The sequence below is a fragment of the Falco peregrinus genome, chromosome 16, assembly GCF_023634155.1.
Source record: "Falco peregrinus isolate bFalPer1 chromosome 16, bFalPer1.pri, whole genome shotgun sequence".
Classification (NCBI taxonomy): domain Eukaryota; kingdom Metazoa; phylum Chordata; class Aves; order Falconiformes; family Falconidae; genus Falco; species Falco peregrinus.
Window position 1 is genome coordinate 7,365,033 of NC_073736.1, and position 15,451 is coordinate 7,380,483.

The 15,451-nt window shown below is 56.8% G+C and overlaps 1 protein-coding gene across 1 annotated transcript; it reads right to left on the reverse strand.

The window, feature by feature from the left end:
• On the reverse strand, window positions 1-9,570 carry PPM1J (protein phosphatase, Mg2+/Mn2+ dependent 1J). Its single transcript, XM_055819948.1, has 10 exons — window positions 9,201-9,570; window positions 7,794-7,920; window positions 6,939-7,262; window positions 6,262-6,374; window positions 4,643-4,727; window positions 2,931-3,049; window positions 2,627-2,690; window positions 2,341-2,448; window positions 2,038-2,189; window positions 1-1,731 (listed from the first exon to the last, which is right to left on the reverse strand). The coding sequence occupies exons 1-10, from the start codon at window positions 9,443-9,445 to the stop codon at window positions 1,584-1,586; spliced, it is 1,485 nt and encodes a 494-aa protein (XP_055675923.1). The 5' UTR covers window positions 9,446-9,570; the 3' UTR covers window positions 1-1,583.
• Between the last annotated feature and the right edge of the window lie 5,881 nt (window positions 9,571-15,451).

Here is a 15,451-nt window from a genome sequence, read left to right on the forward strand (position 1 = left end):
TCCGAGTGGCAAAACCTTTATTTAAACACACAGTGCTATGTGAGGACATGCTCCCAGCTCCAGTATTGCTCCCTGCTCCCTTCAGCACAGATGTCAATAGGTTAAAATCTCACTGGATAGCTTTCACTTCCCATTAAGTGCACCCAGTTTATTTACATCTCACTGATTACAAGAGACAAACAACATTCACCAAAGGTGACACTTGACAAGAGCTGGCTGCACCCAGGACAGCAGGACACAAACTGCTGGTGCCAGGGAGCTTTTCCAAAACAAGGGACCATGGCGCAGCTCTCCCCCTCACCACAGTGCCAGGGTGGGATCGTCCCTCATGTTTTGGGAGGATGCAACACACTGCAGAGCTCCAGGAAATGCATCCTTCAGGTCAGTGGTATGTGCGATATAAAATAAGATCCTGCACAGAGATCAACTGCTGCTACAACAGCTCTGCTCAGCACCAGCTTTGAGATTATTGAGAAAAAGGAGGGAGTTGTCTCCCCCGCACCACCCCCACACCCCCCCCCCCCAGTCACAACCAAGCTGCTTTTATTGTGGGTTTCCAGCCCTCAGCTAAGCAGATCCATGCAGCACGTTTAAGCTGTTAAGCTTGGCTGAATAGGGCTGCCCTGCGTGCAACTGCTGCTCAGCAGTGGCCAACTTAGAACTGCTCAAAAATACAGACATATATTCATACAGACTCTCCACACCAAGAAAGGACTTAGACAATTTCCAGCTCAGCTCTCCAGACAGTAATAAATAATTGGCTCCAGAAACACAGCAGTGATCCAAGGCATGAAGAAGGGTGGGGGCAGAACCCGTGGCACAGCCAGTGCAAGTGCAACAATGCTCATTCCTTCCCAGGGGCTCTCGGTGCACCGCAGCAAACCAGCACTGCCCCATCCTCCCAAACTGGAGACTGAAACAAGGTGCGTGGCTGGGATGTAGGCGTGAGGGGCTGGAGAGGGCAAGCACAAAGCTGGGATGTCAGTCGTGGTGCTCACCCACCACCACACCACCCTCAGCTCGATTTATGCCACGCTGAGCATTGCCCAGCTGCCGGCAGGGCTTCACCCCAGACCACTGCCCATCCTAGCCCCAGCACCTAGCCCCAGCAGCAGGTTTGGTGTCACCGGTGCAAGTGCCACAGGGCAGGGGGAGATGATTGCAGCAGCAGCAAGTACGCACATCCCCAGGTATGAGTGCCCCACCAGCCTGACAGCTCTTGCACACTGCTGGAACCAGCACCCCCAGGCCCAGGGTGAGATGCAAAGGATGCACCAAGAAGCCAGGGAGCCTTTTGGCTTTTCACAGCAATCAAGAAAGTGGCAGCATGAAAAAAGATCCCTCGACCCCAGTCCCCGTTCTCTGTCCAAGGCCTTTCCATCTCCACCCGGGGCTGGGATGCAAGCAGGTGGAAAGGGATGCTCTGGGCAGGGGCACAGAGAGAGGCTCCAGGTTTCTTACTCTTCTCACAGTCGGCTCAGGAAACAAGTGCTTGGGGGAGAGGTGGCCCCGAGGCAGCGTCAAGTGTCCTGCTCATCTTCATCCAGGCAAGGCAAGCCCCGCTGCCCTGGGGTCATCGGGCATCATGTGTAGTTGCCTGGGCCACCCAGAGGGATCACGAAGACAGAGATGTCATCGCCAGAGCCCAGCTTGTCATTGGCCAGCCGCCAGCCCCTCTCCTTCAGCACTCCTCTGGACCGCACCACCAGCTCCTGGGCCACCACGGTATACCTGGGGGGCACAGCACAGCACAGCTCAGCAGAAAGCCCAGACCCCACGAGACTCCCTGTTGCAGCATCCTGCAGTCCTTTACAAGGAAGGAGAAGGTGGAGGAGCTAGAGGTGCAGGAAAGGGCCCCCTGGAGAGGAGAGATCTGAGCTCAGATACACACATCCAGGGAAGCATTGCACACTGCAGAGCAACAGCACCAGCCCAAAGGCCAGAAGGATGCACAGCCACGACACTGCTCCAAGGAGCGAGGCCAAGGGGAGGTGTTAGTGAAGGACACGCTCATCCCCCTGCCTGCTCGAAACTCACCTGCACGGGTCATTGGGCTCATAGTTTGTCAGCACCTCCATCACCACGCCAGCCACCTCCTTGTCGTTGGTGACATCCCAGAGCCCATCAGTGCCCAAGACCAGAACATCGTCAGGGCAGTGCTCATACTGTGTGAGGTCGTAAACTCTGACCTGGCAAGCAATGGGGCAAGATGTGAGGGTGAGGGGCAGAGAGGCAGAGCAGGCTCCTGCTGTGCTGGGTGCACCACAGATCTGGTCACCCTGACCGGCTCCAGCCGTTGCAGGAGCCCCTGGGCATGGAGTGACTGGCAGCCACACTCACCTCCGGGAAGCAGGACAGGAAAGGCTTGATGTGGACGTTGGAGCTGAACACCTTGAGGTCATGGTCTCCCAGACCCCGTGTGACCCCAATTGTGGCCATCACCCGAGCCTGGAGAATGGCGAAATCAAAAGAAAACTTTAAGCTGCTTCATCTCCACCTCCATTCCCACCTGAGAATTGGTGGCACTGGAGCAGCAACAGCACTAGCAAAAACGGGCTGGAAACTCCTGATTCAGTGAGGGCAGGCAGGAAGCGACCCACACACACCTCCTGCCAAAGCACTTCACCTTTTTGCCTTCCCCATAGATAAGTGGAAACTTCAGGTCATCCTCTTCTATCTTTTTGTAAGCCCTGGTTTAAAATAAGTCAGAGACAAAACGTCAGCAGGTGAAGGCTTCCAGCACCTCCCCTGCCCACTCAGGACACAGCATCCCCGGGGACAAAATCCCTTTTTTTTAAGACCCGGTACCCAGTGTGCCACAGCCCCGCCCTGCCCCATGGGAAGGGATGCTGGAGCCAGGCACCCATATGCAGTGGGACCCCAGTGCTGCCCCTTGGCACGGAGCCGGCCAGGCGGGTTGGGGGGGTTACCAGCCATTCATGTTTTGGTCTCTGTACAGCATCTTCTTCCCCAGCTCCTTGGGCTGGATCCTGCGGGGGAACTCGAGGTGGGTGAACTCCTTCCCCAGCAGCTCGGGCCTCAGGAACGCCTGCGGGAAGAAGCAGCGGCTCAGCTGCAGGGCCAGGAGAGCAGGATCCATGCAGCAGCACCTCACTGGCCACTGTGGCATGGGACCCACCAGCCTGCCAGGACCTCGGCGACAGCATTTCGTGGTGGGAATAACACCAGCCGCTCTGCTGCAACCCCAACAGGCAGTGGTGAAGCAGCTTCTAACCACCTGTCTGTGCTATGCCCAGAGCTGGGGACAGCCATGCCACCACCCAGCAAGAAGGTTAAGCTTTTGCATGAGGAGTTTTGGGAAATAAGGATCTCCAAAAGAGATCAAAACCTAGCAAATTCCAGGAAAAGCTGGAATTTTCCCAGGAGGAGTCAGAGCCGCAAACCTCCTGGGACCCCAGGCTCAGCACAGGGCATGGCACTCGCCCGAGGAAAAGAGCTGAAGAGTCTTTCCAGAAACCGTGTCCCAGCTGCAGCCGTGATGAGGGACAAGCAGCAGCACAGAGCCCCTTCCCAGGGCAGCACCAGCAGCCCCAGGGCCTCCTGGAGCACACCGTGCAAGGGACCGGGAACAGGGACACACTAGAAAGTGCAGATGGAGGAAGAAAGAGCTGAAAGAAAGGAGGAGAGCCCTCAGGAACATGGGAGGGTTTGGTGCAGAGGCATGGAGAGCCCCGGCCCGCTTCAGGACAGGCCCTGACCACAGCCTGGGCACCGTGCAGTGGAGCAAGCATGCGCCTGGCCCCCTGCCCGCGTCCTGCCCATCACAGCCGGCTGGAGAGGATCCCACTCACAGCAGTTTCCTCCTCTCGGTCATTCAAAAATAGATTCAAGAAAAAATGGCTCAGTGTTTTTCCAAGTACACTGCAAGCCAGGAGATCGCATCCAGCAAGACCTCCTCCAACACAAATGCCTCCTTCTCTGCACTGCCGTCAGAGAGGTCTTTATAACCTTAAAAAGTCTCCCTGCGTGGCACAGGGAGGTTTGTCCAGGCCGGGCAGGAGAAGGAGCTTTCAGGAAGAAAGCTAGAAACCTGCTGGCATGCATCAGCTCCCTGCCTCCCCAGGGAGCAGCCAGGGAAGAAAGTAGGACTCGGCGCAAGCACTGCGGCTCCTTCGACCGTGCAAGGGAGCACGGTGGGTGGAGGAGCAGAGTCGCACTCCTCCTGGCCACTGCACAAGCCAGCCCGGTGCTCCTGCAGCAGCAGCAGGTGAGTGCGCAGCCCAGGCAGGTGATGCTCCCCGTTCCCCGGGCAGGAGCAGCAAAAGATGGACCGAACTGGTTCCATGCAACTGTACCGAACCAGCCCCGTGCCGAGCGCCCAGGATCCCCAGGTCCTGACCGGGTCAGGCTCACAGGCACAGCCCCTCGTGCTGGCCCCGTAGCAAACCAAGGCTGCACCAGCCACGAGATGCCCCCACGCCAGTAAGCCAGGGCAGCTCCCCACGTCCCAGTGCCTCTCCCAGCGAGCTGGCTGGGATGGACAAGTGCCAGCAGCAGGACCCAGCTGTGGGGCTGCCCTTGACCCCCAGCACCCCACCATGGCAGCCCAGCGGGCAGCATGGAGGGCTGGGAAGGGGCCAGGAGGTGGTTCAGCAGGAATGAGAAGAAAGGTCTTTCTTACTAAAAGCTGCAGCCTCTGCCTCTCTGTCTCTGGAGTAAACTCCCTGGACATTGGAATGATTTCCCCGTTACGGATGATAATGGCCCTGCAATGAAACATGGAAGGATGAGATTAGAGAGAAGAGACATGGTGGGGGAGCTAAGCCCAGCTCTCTTGGGCTGATTCCCTGCCTAGGGGGTGCAACCCCTTCCCTCCTTCCCAGCCTTGGGCTGGGGGGCTGCTTGCTGGCTCCGCTGCAGCTTGCCCCCCGCCAGCCCCACAGCCCCTGGCAGGCAGGGCATGCCTCTCTCCTGTGCAGGATAAGGGCACAGAGGAAGAGAAAATGGAAGAGAAGGATGCGGCAGAGGGGGGTGAAGCAGAGCAAACCAAAGGACAGGGTATGGTTAGAACAGGAGCAGCACAAAGGTGCTGAACCCTCCCTTAGAGGGAATCGCACACAGGAGAGGCAGAAACCAGCAGCAGCAGGACATGGGTGCAAGCACCCAGCCCGCACCAGCACTGCAGCTCACTGCTGGGGCCAGTCTGACTGTTTGATGTGTTAAAAAAAAAAAAAGAGGAAAAAAAGGAAGTCTGATTATGAGATGTTTCTGGATGTCATGGGGGCAGTCACAGATCTCCAGCACTGGTGGCTCAGCTGTCCCGCCTGCTGTCCTGCCTAGGGCTGCAGGTCCCCTCTCAGGGTGGGGGGACACACAACACAGGGCCTGGTTGAACCCAGCTCTGGCAGCATCTAATGCCCAAGGAGGGACCACAGATCCTCACCCAGGGGCACAGTTACAGCCTCAGCATCCTGTGCATGCTGCTGTCCCGCACAGCTGGCGCCTGGCTGCTGCTGCCATGGAGAGGTCCTGCACCCAAAAGCAGAGGCACAAAGGATCTACTCTTCCTTTGTCCCTGAGCTGGATGCATGTCCTCCAGCCTCAGACAATTTACCAGAGCCAGTATTTGCTGGCCTGACACTGCTGAGGGCAAGCTAACCCTGCAGTAAATACAGGGCAATTCAAACCAGCTTCACCCTCAGCATAAGGCGGACTTGCCTCCCTGCCATTGCTTGGGGGGAACGAAGACACCCAGGCACAATTACAGTAATGTACCCAAGGATATGCATGTATCAGTCAAAGTCCTCAGGCTCCAAGCCCCCATGGAATTTGTCTGCACATAGATTTGCATGTCCTTCTCCTGAAACAGTTCGCTGCTATAAAGCGTGCCCTAAAATGACTTCTTGCACATTTTTGAAAGCTTTGCTGAGGGCAGTTTTCACTCCCCAACTTGCAGCCTAGGCCACCGCCAGCAGCAGGGTCTGGGGTGTGATCCAGAGCCATCTGGGAAGCAGACAGGACACTGTCAGGAAAGAAGAGAGCAAGTCCCAAATTTTGGGAAGTGATTTTGCAGCCCCATCTGTGCACTGGGCAAATGTGGAGATCATGGCAGGGCATGCTGTCCCCAGGGCATGCAGGCAGGCAGGCTCTGCCCAGTCCTGCTGCCTCTGCCCTCCCCAGGACAGCCCAGCTTCAGGGATGGAGCCGGGTGCTCCAGCCATGCCTCCAGCACTACCCTACTCTGCCGGAATGCTCCCCAGTTATGGGGTGAAAGGAGGGGGCTGCCCTGTGGGGCCGTACCTGCTGTCACCGGCATTGGCCACGTAGAACTTGCCCATGAGGTAGATGGCAGCCAGGGCACAGCAGCCCCCAGACACGTGCTGGGACGCCCGCTCCCGCTTGATCTGGTCGTCCTGGGGAGACAGAGAGCAGCTCCAGGCAAGGGCGGGCACATGGCCCCACGCCAGCAAGCAAAGCCGCAACCAGCCCAAAATAGTGCCTGGCTGCTCTGACAGCACCTCAGCTGCTGACCAAGCCAAGAACCCGCTCCAGGTGAGGAGCCGCGGCCAGCCAGGGCCCGGGCACCTTTCCCCACACAGCCCAGGGGTGGCTGCAGGGCTTGGGGGGCAGGCAGGGGTCCTGCGGGACAGCTGGGGAAGTGGCTTTACCAGGGCAGTGGAGTGGGCAGGAAAGAGCAAGACAGGAGGGGATCAGCTGGCCCTGCTGGAACAAAGTGCAACGAAGCCCTTTGCACCCACACAGACCTGGAGCCCCAAGCCTCTGCGTCCTGAACCCCTAAAATACAGGAGAGCATCGCAGTGCCCTCTCTGAGCCCGCCCTGCTATGACCGCTCACTGCAGCCCCCTACTTGCTGCAGAGCTGCCTTTTGCTGAAGGGGACAAGCCAGGGTACACACAGGCAGCAGAGATGCTCCCAGGAGATGCCCTGGGCATCCCTGCAGGCAGGGGCTCACTCACCATTTCCTTAAAGGCGTTCTCGATGGCACCGATCACCAGGCTGTCATGGGAGACCGCTTTCTCCAGATGAAACCGCGGCAAAGCATCGTGGGGGACCTCCCTGTCATCCTCTGTGAGGGGCACCCGGCTTGGCTCCGCAGGGCCAGCCCTCGCATCATGCAGGAGGCAGACGGGAGGCGGGGAAGGGTCCTGCAGGATGTCCACGAGATCCCGGAGCTGCTCACAGATGTGCAGATGGAGCCTCTTGGATGCCATGACAGCAGCACCACTGCCCGCATGGCCGTCAAACAAGGCCCAGTAGTGGAAATAAAAACCCTTCCTGCCCTGCAGGGAGAGAAAGGAAGGTTAAGTGAGCCTGTGAGGAAGCAGATGGGATGGGGAATTCAGAGCAGCTGGGGTCACCAGCTGAGGACAGTGACATGGGCCTTTGCGTCTGGCTCGCAGGTCCCAGCCCAGCGCAGGCAGGAGCGATGTGGGCAGCTGGTCAAAGCTGTCTGGACACGGCTGGTCCCTGGCTGGAGCCCAGCCCTGCGTCAGACACCTCGTGCTGCCAGCAACATGTCTCCAGCAGCCGGCTCCTCCAAAGAGGAGGCACGATGGGGCCAGCATGGCAGCCACCTCCGCAGCCCATCGGGGCACGTGGGCCAGCAGTCTCCCTGGGCCAGCCAACCCTGGTGTAGTCCAGCAGGGATGATAGCAGGAGCTGGCAGGGAGCAGGGGCAGCTGACCTGGGAACCAAGGGAATCCCCAGGGAAGCAGCAGTGTGCACACATCGCCATGGGCCCCATCTCGTGTCCTGCCACTGGGCATCCTCTCTGTCATGTCCCTGCCTGTGCATGCTGCCCCAGCTCTCACCCCGTCCAGCTCTCCGCTGCCTTCCCGGGATGGCAGCCGGCCCCTCAGGCTGGGTCTCCTCTCCACGAACACCACCTCGCAGCATGCCTGGTCCTCGTTGTGCTGGCTCTTCCCTGCATTTATCACCCTGCCAGAAGGAAACAAGGTATGAAGGCTCCTTTTTCACACCACACTCCAGCAGAAGCCACCTCGCAGCACCTCATCCCACCGGCCCCCATTTGTTCCCCCACATCCTGGGGGATGCTCTCTGTGGATGCTCCTGTCCCGCCTGGGGCAGCAGCAGCCAGGCGAGCAGATGTCCCAGACCAGTTGCATGGGTTGATCTGGCACCAGCAGCAGTGCTCGCTCCCACCAGCACAGATGGGTCCAGGGTAGAGCGGCCATCCAGCCACCCACCAAGGGAGGTGACCAGAAAAAGCTGGTTTTGCTGAAGGTCCTCACCACTGCCCCATGCAGAGCAATTGCCTGAAAACCTGGACCAGCCTCAATGCACACACCCCCAGCTGGGACTCATGGACAGGATTACAGCCTCATCCACGTCCCATCACACCCAGCACCTCTCAGAGGGAGCAGGTGCCTCAGAGAAGGAGGGGAGAAGGCAATGAACATTAAACCAGCAGAACTTTTGCAAAAAGATTCACACTAAGTTTTCACAACCTATGCTGGCACAGCAGATTTCAGGTCTAGATTGCAAAACCTGCTCATGGGAGGAAGCTGTAAGCATCCACAACAGGATGAGCTCTGTGGGCACAGATTTTTGAAGTGGTTTGCAGAAACAAGTCTTGGGAGATGGAAGGGAAGCCTCGGCACCGAGCAGAGGGTGGGTTTTGCCCCAGGTACTCCTATCCCAGTATCTCCTGGGGCAAACTAGTATCTCAGAAAGCTCCCTAAGATATCAGGAAGGCCGGCCTGAGCAAGGGATGGGGGTGTGAACTGACAGCACTGTGCAGCAAAGGTGGCCTTCAGAGCCTGACCTTCTCCATCGGCCTTCAGTTAAGGGTGAAACTGGCAGCAAGTAAAAGAAGAAGAGGATCAGGCCCTCCAAGGGGAAGTTGAAGTCAGGTCCCATCCCAAAGACAGCTTCAACCCCCTCCTCCCCCCGGGGTCCTGCAGCAGTTCCTTCAGCCCTCGGTGGCAGTTCCCCATCAGCGTCACCGGTACCGCGCAGATGAGCACAAAAAAGCCATCACAGCTCAAACCCTCGGGACGGGGACGAGCCTGAGCCCACGCCGCCACCGTTACCGGCACAAGCTTCCCAGCTCCTGCGGAAGCCAACGAGCTCACCGCCGGCGGGCTGCGACCCACTTTAGCTCCCGAGGATCCCGCTCCGGCGCCCTGCGCTGCCCGCCCCGCCCTCCCCGGGCCGCAGACCCCCGCCCGGCGCCCCCCGGCCCCGGCCCCGCTCACTCGGCGTAGCCCGTGCTCCAGGGCAGGCGGCGGCGGCCGTCGCGGGGGCTCTGCACCGCCCGGCCCGCGTGGTCGTCGGCCCGGCGCAGCTCCTCGGGCGTCAGCTGCAGGAACGCCGGCCGGCAGAACGGGGGTCCCGCCGGCGACGCCCCCTCCCCACCGCCCCGGGGCTCCGCGGGGGGGTGCGCGCCCGCGCCCAGCCCCGCCACCAGCTGCGCCACGGCGGTGCGCACCCGCAGCAGCATGCCGAGCCGTGCCGAGCCGTGCCGGGACCCCGCCCCGCCCCGCCTTCCGCCCCGGGCGGGGGGGCCGCGCCGCAGCGCGGACGCGCATCGGCCCGCGGTGGCTCCGCGGGCGGCGAGCGGCGGCCCCGGCGCTGGCAGAGCCCCCGGCGGCGGGGCAGCGGCCAGAAGCCGCTCGGGGGAAGGCTCGTCCCGGCTGGCGGAGGCGGGGAGGGGGGTCTACAGCTGGCGGGCGCGCCCTGCCCCGTTCCGTGCCTGGGCTTTCCAGCCAGGTGGGTTTCCTGGCTGGATCTTCCCGGGGGTCCAGCAGAGCCACCGAGTGCGGTACAACATCCCCTTCCCGCGACAGGTGCTTTGTCACTCTCCCTGCGCTCATCAAGGAAACCCAACCCCCTCGCAGCCATGCCAGGCTATTAATAAACAGGCAGCCTGCGGAGAAGCGAGGAGCTAACGCGAGAGGACTAGGACTCGGGGCTCCCCCCGCTCCCAGCCAGGCTCGGGACCCCAGCGCCGAGCAGGACGCAGGTTTAGCTGACCCAGAACAGCACATTCCCACCTGCTGGGCAGGAGGAAGATCTGGCACTCATACAGCATCTCTCACATGGCCCAACCTCTGCCTCCCTGCCACTGGGTTCCTATGACAACAGAAAACCTGCTGAAAAAAACAGTGTTTGTCTACTGTAAAGTAAAACTGAGGCTATTTCCAGGGCTCGTGTGTCCCAGTGCTCTCAGCTCTGCAGAAGAGCCATTTACTCCTTCCCACGCAGGGCTTTTACAGAGGTCTGAGCAGATGCAGAGCTCTCGCTGCTAGCTATATAAAGCCCTCCATGCTTTAGCCACCTTCACCCCCAGCTCTTCTAACCACACCAGGCTATTAAGACCACCCTACAGAAGCTGCTCATACTACCTCTATTCCCACCTTCCAAGCCCTTGGGTTACTAGCTATTCAGTAGCCTGCTGTTCTTTAACAGTCCTCACGTAACCCAAGCTCATATTCTTTTTCCTGCTCTCCTTGCTGTTCACGTGCCCCTATTTGAAACTGCTGCCTCATTTCCCACCTTGCTTTGCACCCACTGCTCACCTGGTGGTCCCAGCTGTTGCTTGGCTCCAGTTAAAGCGTTCCTTGATAAATATGTCCCTGCTCCCCATCACGGGTGCTACAGAACTGAGAGGGAGTGCGCTGGGACCCCTGACCTGCAGTGGATGTTTGCAGCACAGCTCAGCGCACGTGGGTGTATCAGCGCCTATGTGGGTGCTTCTTCGCCGCACCGCACGTTAGCGGGTCAGTGCAGTGTCTTGCCGCTAACTAGCGATCCCCGAGCTCTGCTGCGAGCTGCCCAGCTGAGACCATCCCGGCAGCAGCGATGTGTGTCTGTGCCGGGGGGGGGGGGGGAATGCTATAGCCGCTCCCAGCCCCGCCACCCTCCATTACCCCTTGTCTGTCCGGGGGCGCTCAGCGCGGGCCCCCCGGTGGGGGGGGGGAGGGGGTGCAGGGAGCGGTGGAGGCGCTGGGTGGCGACACAGGCTGCGCTACGGCCCTGGGAACCGGCCGGCTGCACGGAGCCCCGGGGACGCTGGGCCAGGAACACCGGACCGAGCCCACCCCCACCTTGGGGACACCAGCCCGAACCCCCTCCGCCGCGGGAACAGGGCTGGGGACACCAGACCGAGCTTCCCCCGCCGGGACACCGGGCTGGGGACACTAGACCTCGACCCCCTGCAGAGACCAGACCAAAGTCGTCCCACCGCCACCCCAGAGACACCAGGCCGAGGACCCACCCTCCCCCCGGGGACACCGGACCGAGCCCCCCCGGGACACCGGGCAGGGAGAGCTGCAGCGAGTGGGCTGCGACTGCCGGCACCTGCAGCAAGGCTGCTGAGCTGCCCTCCGGCCCCTCTCCTGGGTGGGCTGGCACGGCTGGGAGCCCCGTCTCTGCAGCACCCCCTGGCTCGGTACACCTCTCCGTAAGCTACTTTAGGGTTTGGTACTGTGGGGGGCTGGGGACCCCCGGGTTGGGCTGGGTGTGCAGCCCTGGCACACCACAGGTTACCCAGTTTCACTTATTTCTAGCACCGGCTCCCCATCTCTTTCCCTGTGGCCCCTGGTGCCTTCTGGCTGTGTGGGTGCTCTGGCAGCCCCAGCCCCAAAGGAGGGGAGCTGTGGTGGGCAGGGGCTGACCGAGAGCAGCTGTGCCAGCCTGGAGGCCAGCACCCTTCTGGGCCCTCTCCGGCAGCCCTGGGTTTCCAAAGAGGAAAGCCCTCTCTTTGCTCCAGGTGCTTTCTCCCTTGCAGCATCTCTGTCCTGCTGCTGTCACACAGGGTGGTCACAGTATTGAGTGTAATATCCTTTGTGTTATTAAGATTGAAAATCACCGGATTTTCCAGGGAATGTTTCTCGCTTCTGTAGGGCTGCCAACGTGCCCCATACTGCTGAGTCACCAGGATGCTTTCCTTGGAAAGAAAGAAACGGCAGTTTCCAAAATGACTTCTGGGTAAGGCTGGTCTTGTTTTGCGTTTGTTGTCTCCGTTATGCTGAGTGCTGCACACAAACAATGGTCTGACATAAAAACATGCTGCAAGAATGTCCTCTGAAACAATGCAATGCTAACAACTTTTCCAAGAAAGAGGGCTCCGTTTCCTCCTATTCATCCTGCCTGCCAGTTCAATGTGAATTTTCTTCCTCGTCTGCCAGGCTGGTGTTCCCCATCACAAGGCTGCCTGGAACAAGACCCCTGCCTGTGTCTGGGGACACAGACGGTCACAGACTGAGTCAGACTAGGAGCCTGCAGAGACAAATGCTAGTAAATGGCCACTGTGGAAGCCAACAGCTCTGCCTTTTGCCCTTCCCAGCTTCAGGGGTTCCTGCCCAGGATGTCTGTACTTCCCCTGCCCCTGGTCTCACCCAGAGCATCCCTCCCTGCCTGAGCACAGGGCCAGGCACTCACCCTATGTGGGCATGGCTTTGGGTGAGCCTTCAATGCTTTATTTGGGAGACCTACTGTCCTGCATGATTCCTACCAAAACCACTAGCTTTCTGCCTCCAAACTCAGCTCTGGAGATGCTTCTTCACCTCCAGGCTGCAGTGAGTTATCTCTAGCAGCAACACTCAAGTGGGTGCAAAGCTGGGGAGACATTTTCCCTCAGCCTCCAGAGCTGTCAGGATTGCTCAGGCTGATCTAAACCCGAGATTTCTGTGCAGCTCAGCATTGTTTTAGGGTTTCTGCTGGATCTGGGCACTGGTGTTTCCTTCCCCTCTTCAGCTGAGTGCCCCCCTGCTCCAGCTGAGTGCCCTGCAGCTCCAGGGAGAAGATAAACTCCTGGGTCCTTGCCTGCCTTCTTAATTGCTAAGTGTTTCCCTGTGCAGCACAGAGGAGATGTAAGGTTATGACATCATCTCTGTTTCTGGACAAAGCTATGTGAAAAGGGTAATGAAAATGACTGCTTTTAATTTCTAGGGAGAGACCAGAGGAACAATTTTCCAAAGCCCTTTTCTGAATGAAAAACTTTATTTTCAAAGGAGAGGAGGTTTTAATTCCTTTCAAAGACCCCCTTTTTTTCTTTGAGAAGAGCAGCCCTCTTCCTGGTTCTTCCTGTCTCTGAGCAGGGCAAGAGGAGCTGAGCTCACCAGGGCACCAGCCACATTTGCACGATGAGGAAGCAGCTGTGCACGGGCAGCACTGCCACTGGGACAGATAATCCCCTGCCAGCCTGCTGTCCTGATAATGACTGATTTTAAAAACTAGTAGCAAAGGAATTAGGCTTAAATTATGCTATTTTGCTTAATTTCTCATGCAACTGCTTAGCACTGAAAAAGCCTTTCTAAGTTCCGTCATCCATCTGTGTTCTGAGCCCCAAAGGAGGTAGGATGAAGCCTGGGATATTTCTTTGTGAAAGAATGACATGTTGGTGGCATTTAAGCCAGAACAGAAGTAAATTAAACATCTAGATCATAAAAGTACCAAAGGATGTTTTAAAATAGGCTCTTTGCAGCAGTGCATTAGTTGACTGCACAGCTTTACTGTGTAATGAGCAATATATTAATTTATAATTAGTGTAATACAGTGAAGCTCAGCAAATAGCTCTGTGCACTCTGGATAATTCATCAACAGAAGAAGCAGCTCTTAATGGTTTCCAAGGTTTGCCTGTCCCCTGTAATTGGGAAGTTCAGAATTTATTGTTATTTCTTTGAAGGGATAATTTGATTGCAACCACACATCTTTATTCTGTGTCTTCCTGCTCGAGTGCAGAGCCGCCTTTCGAGTGCTGCAGCTCGGGGTGTGTATGTGACCTCTCTGCGGGCTGTTGTAGTCAGTGTTCTGCAGACCAGATGACCTGGTGTTGCTGCAGATTTCCTGCAGGCTTTTACCCTCACCTCTCCCTGCTGCAGTGGCAGAGGGCAGCAGGTTTTTACCCCCTTGGGTCACTAGGCTTTTCCCCCCGCTGCTGCCGCCAGATCTGCCTTAGCCCTTTCACATTGCCCGAGGGAGCTTCATGCTACGTTCTGCTCCAAAAGGCTTCACGAGTCTCCTCATATAATGTCACCTAGCAGTAGAAATACAGAAGGAAAATAATAAATGTGTGATAATGATGCTAACTGGAATTTATGGAGCCTTTGGGTATTTATTTTTCAGTTTGGAAAGACCCATGTCCCAGAGGATGCAGGGACCCCGAGTAGGACTCATCCCTGCCTGTCCCCGGGCTCCCTGGAGATCCTGCCTCCTGTACCCTCATACTGTCAGGCTGCGAATCTGCACTGAAATTCCTTGCTGTCAGCAAAGTCTTCTGAAAAGGGAGCAAGATCTCTGGACCTGAGTGGTTGCTGCTGAGACAGTCTGGAGGAACTGTCATGCCCTCAGAGGAAGGGGATAAATAAGTTTAAATGTTAATTCAGTGACCCACTGAAAACGAGGTGTAACAAATCCTCCCCAGGAATAAAACGTCAGGAGTTTGCTTTTTTCCATCTTTAATAAAATCATTTGTATGTCTCTATTAGCATCTGCAGATGTGTTGATCGCACTGAGGATCTAAAGTCTTCTGGCATGCCCACCTGCCTCTGCATCTATCCCAAGCCCTTGCCGTAAACCCTGAGTTTTCTTCCTGTAAAAAAAAGCCAGTTAGAGAGCACAGAAGGGTTCCAGGTATGTTGACAGCCATCCAGTGCAAGGGAAATGATTTCTTACATGGTAGCAGGGGTATTCATCACTAAGATCTTTCTAGTGTGGTTCCTTTCCTCGCCGAACTTGCCTTGTTACGGATGCTAAGAACTCCTTCCTCCCTGGGTGAGATAACTGGCTCCTCAAAGAGTGACAGGGGAGGAGAGCACTGCTGGAGCCTGCTGCTGCTGGGCAGTCGGACAAGCAGTCGGTGGGAGGAGGAATTACTGTGTTCACTTCTAGTGGAATTTAAATGAAATCAGCTTTACTGGAGTCTTAATTCTTCCCCTGTATTGAAATGCTGTGATCTGGAAAGCAGCGAGTTTGTGTTTCTGTACCATTATCTCAATAAAGAACTTGATTTTTTGTGGGCTTCCTTATTGAATAATCTGGCCTATTTGGAAATTGGCTGGTGTGAAAGATAGTTTTGATTGCATTTGCTCTAGATCATTTCCATTAAAACTTTGTGATCTGAGAAGTAATATGTTTGTATTTACTTATCATAGCAATGGAGACCTCGATTGGCAGACTCTCTATCAAATTACCTGATGAATATAAACAGCAGATTTAATTTACTTTCATATTGATTTTTGCCATTATTATTAAAACACCTCTGATCTGAAAAATGAGATGCTTGTATTTTCTTAATATCTTATTACTTGGGGTTTGGGTTAATCACGTTGAGCTTTTCCATTTTCTTTTGAGCAACCAAGTCTAATTAATTGGAATTTGACATATACAATTTTGACTCTATAAAGGGAGAAAGTCAGTTCCTTTAGATGAAATAGTACAGAAACCTATTCTCACCATGAGCTTCTTAAAGCTGGGGTATTTCCCCTGGCTTTCTATGTGCATT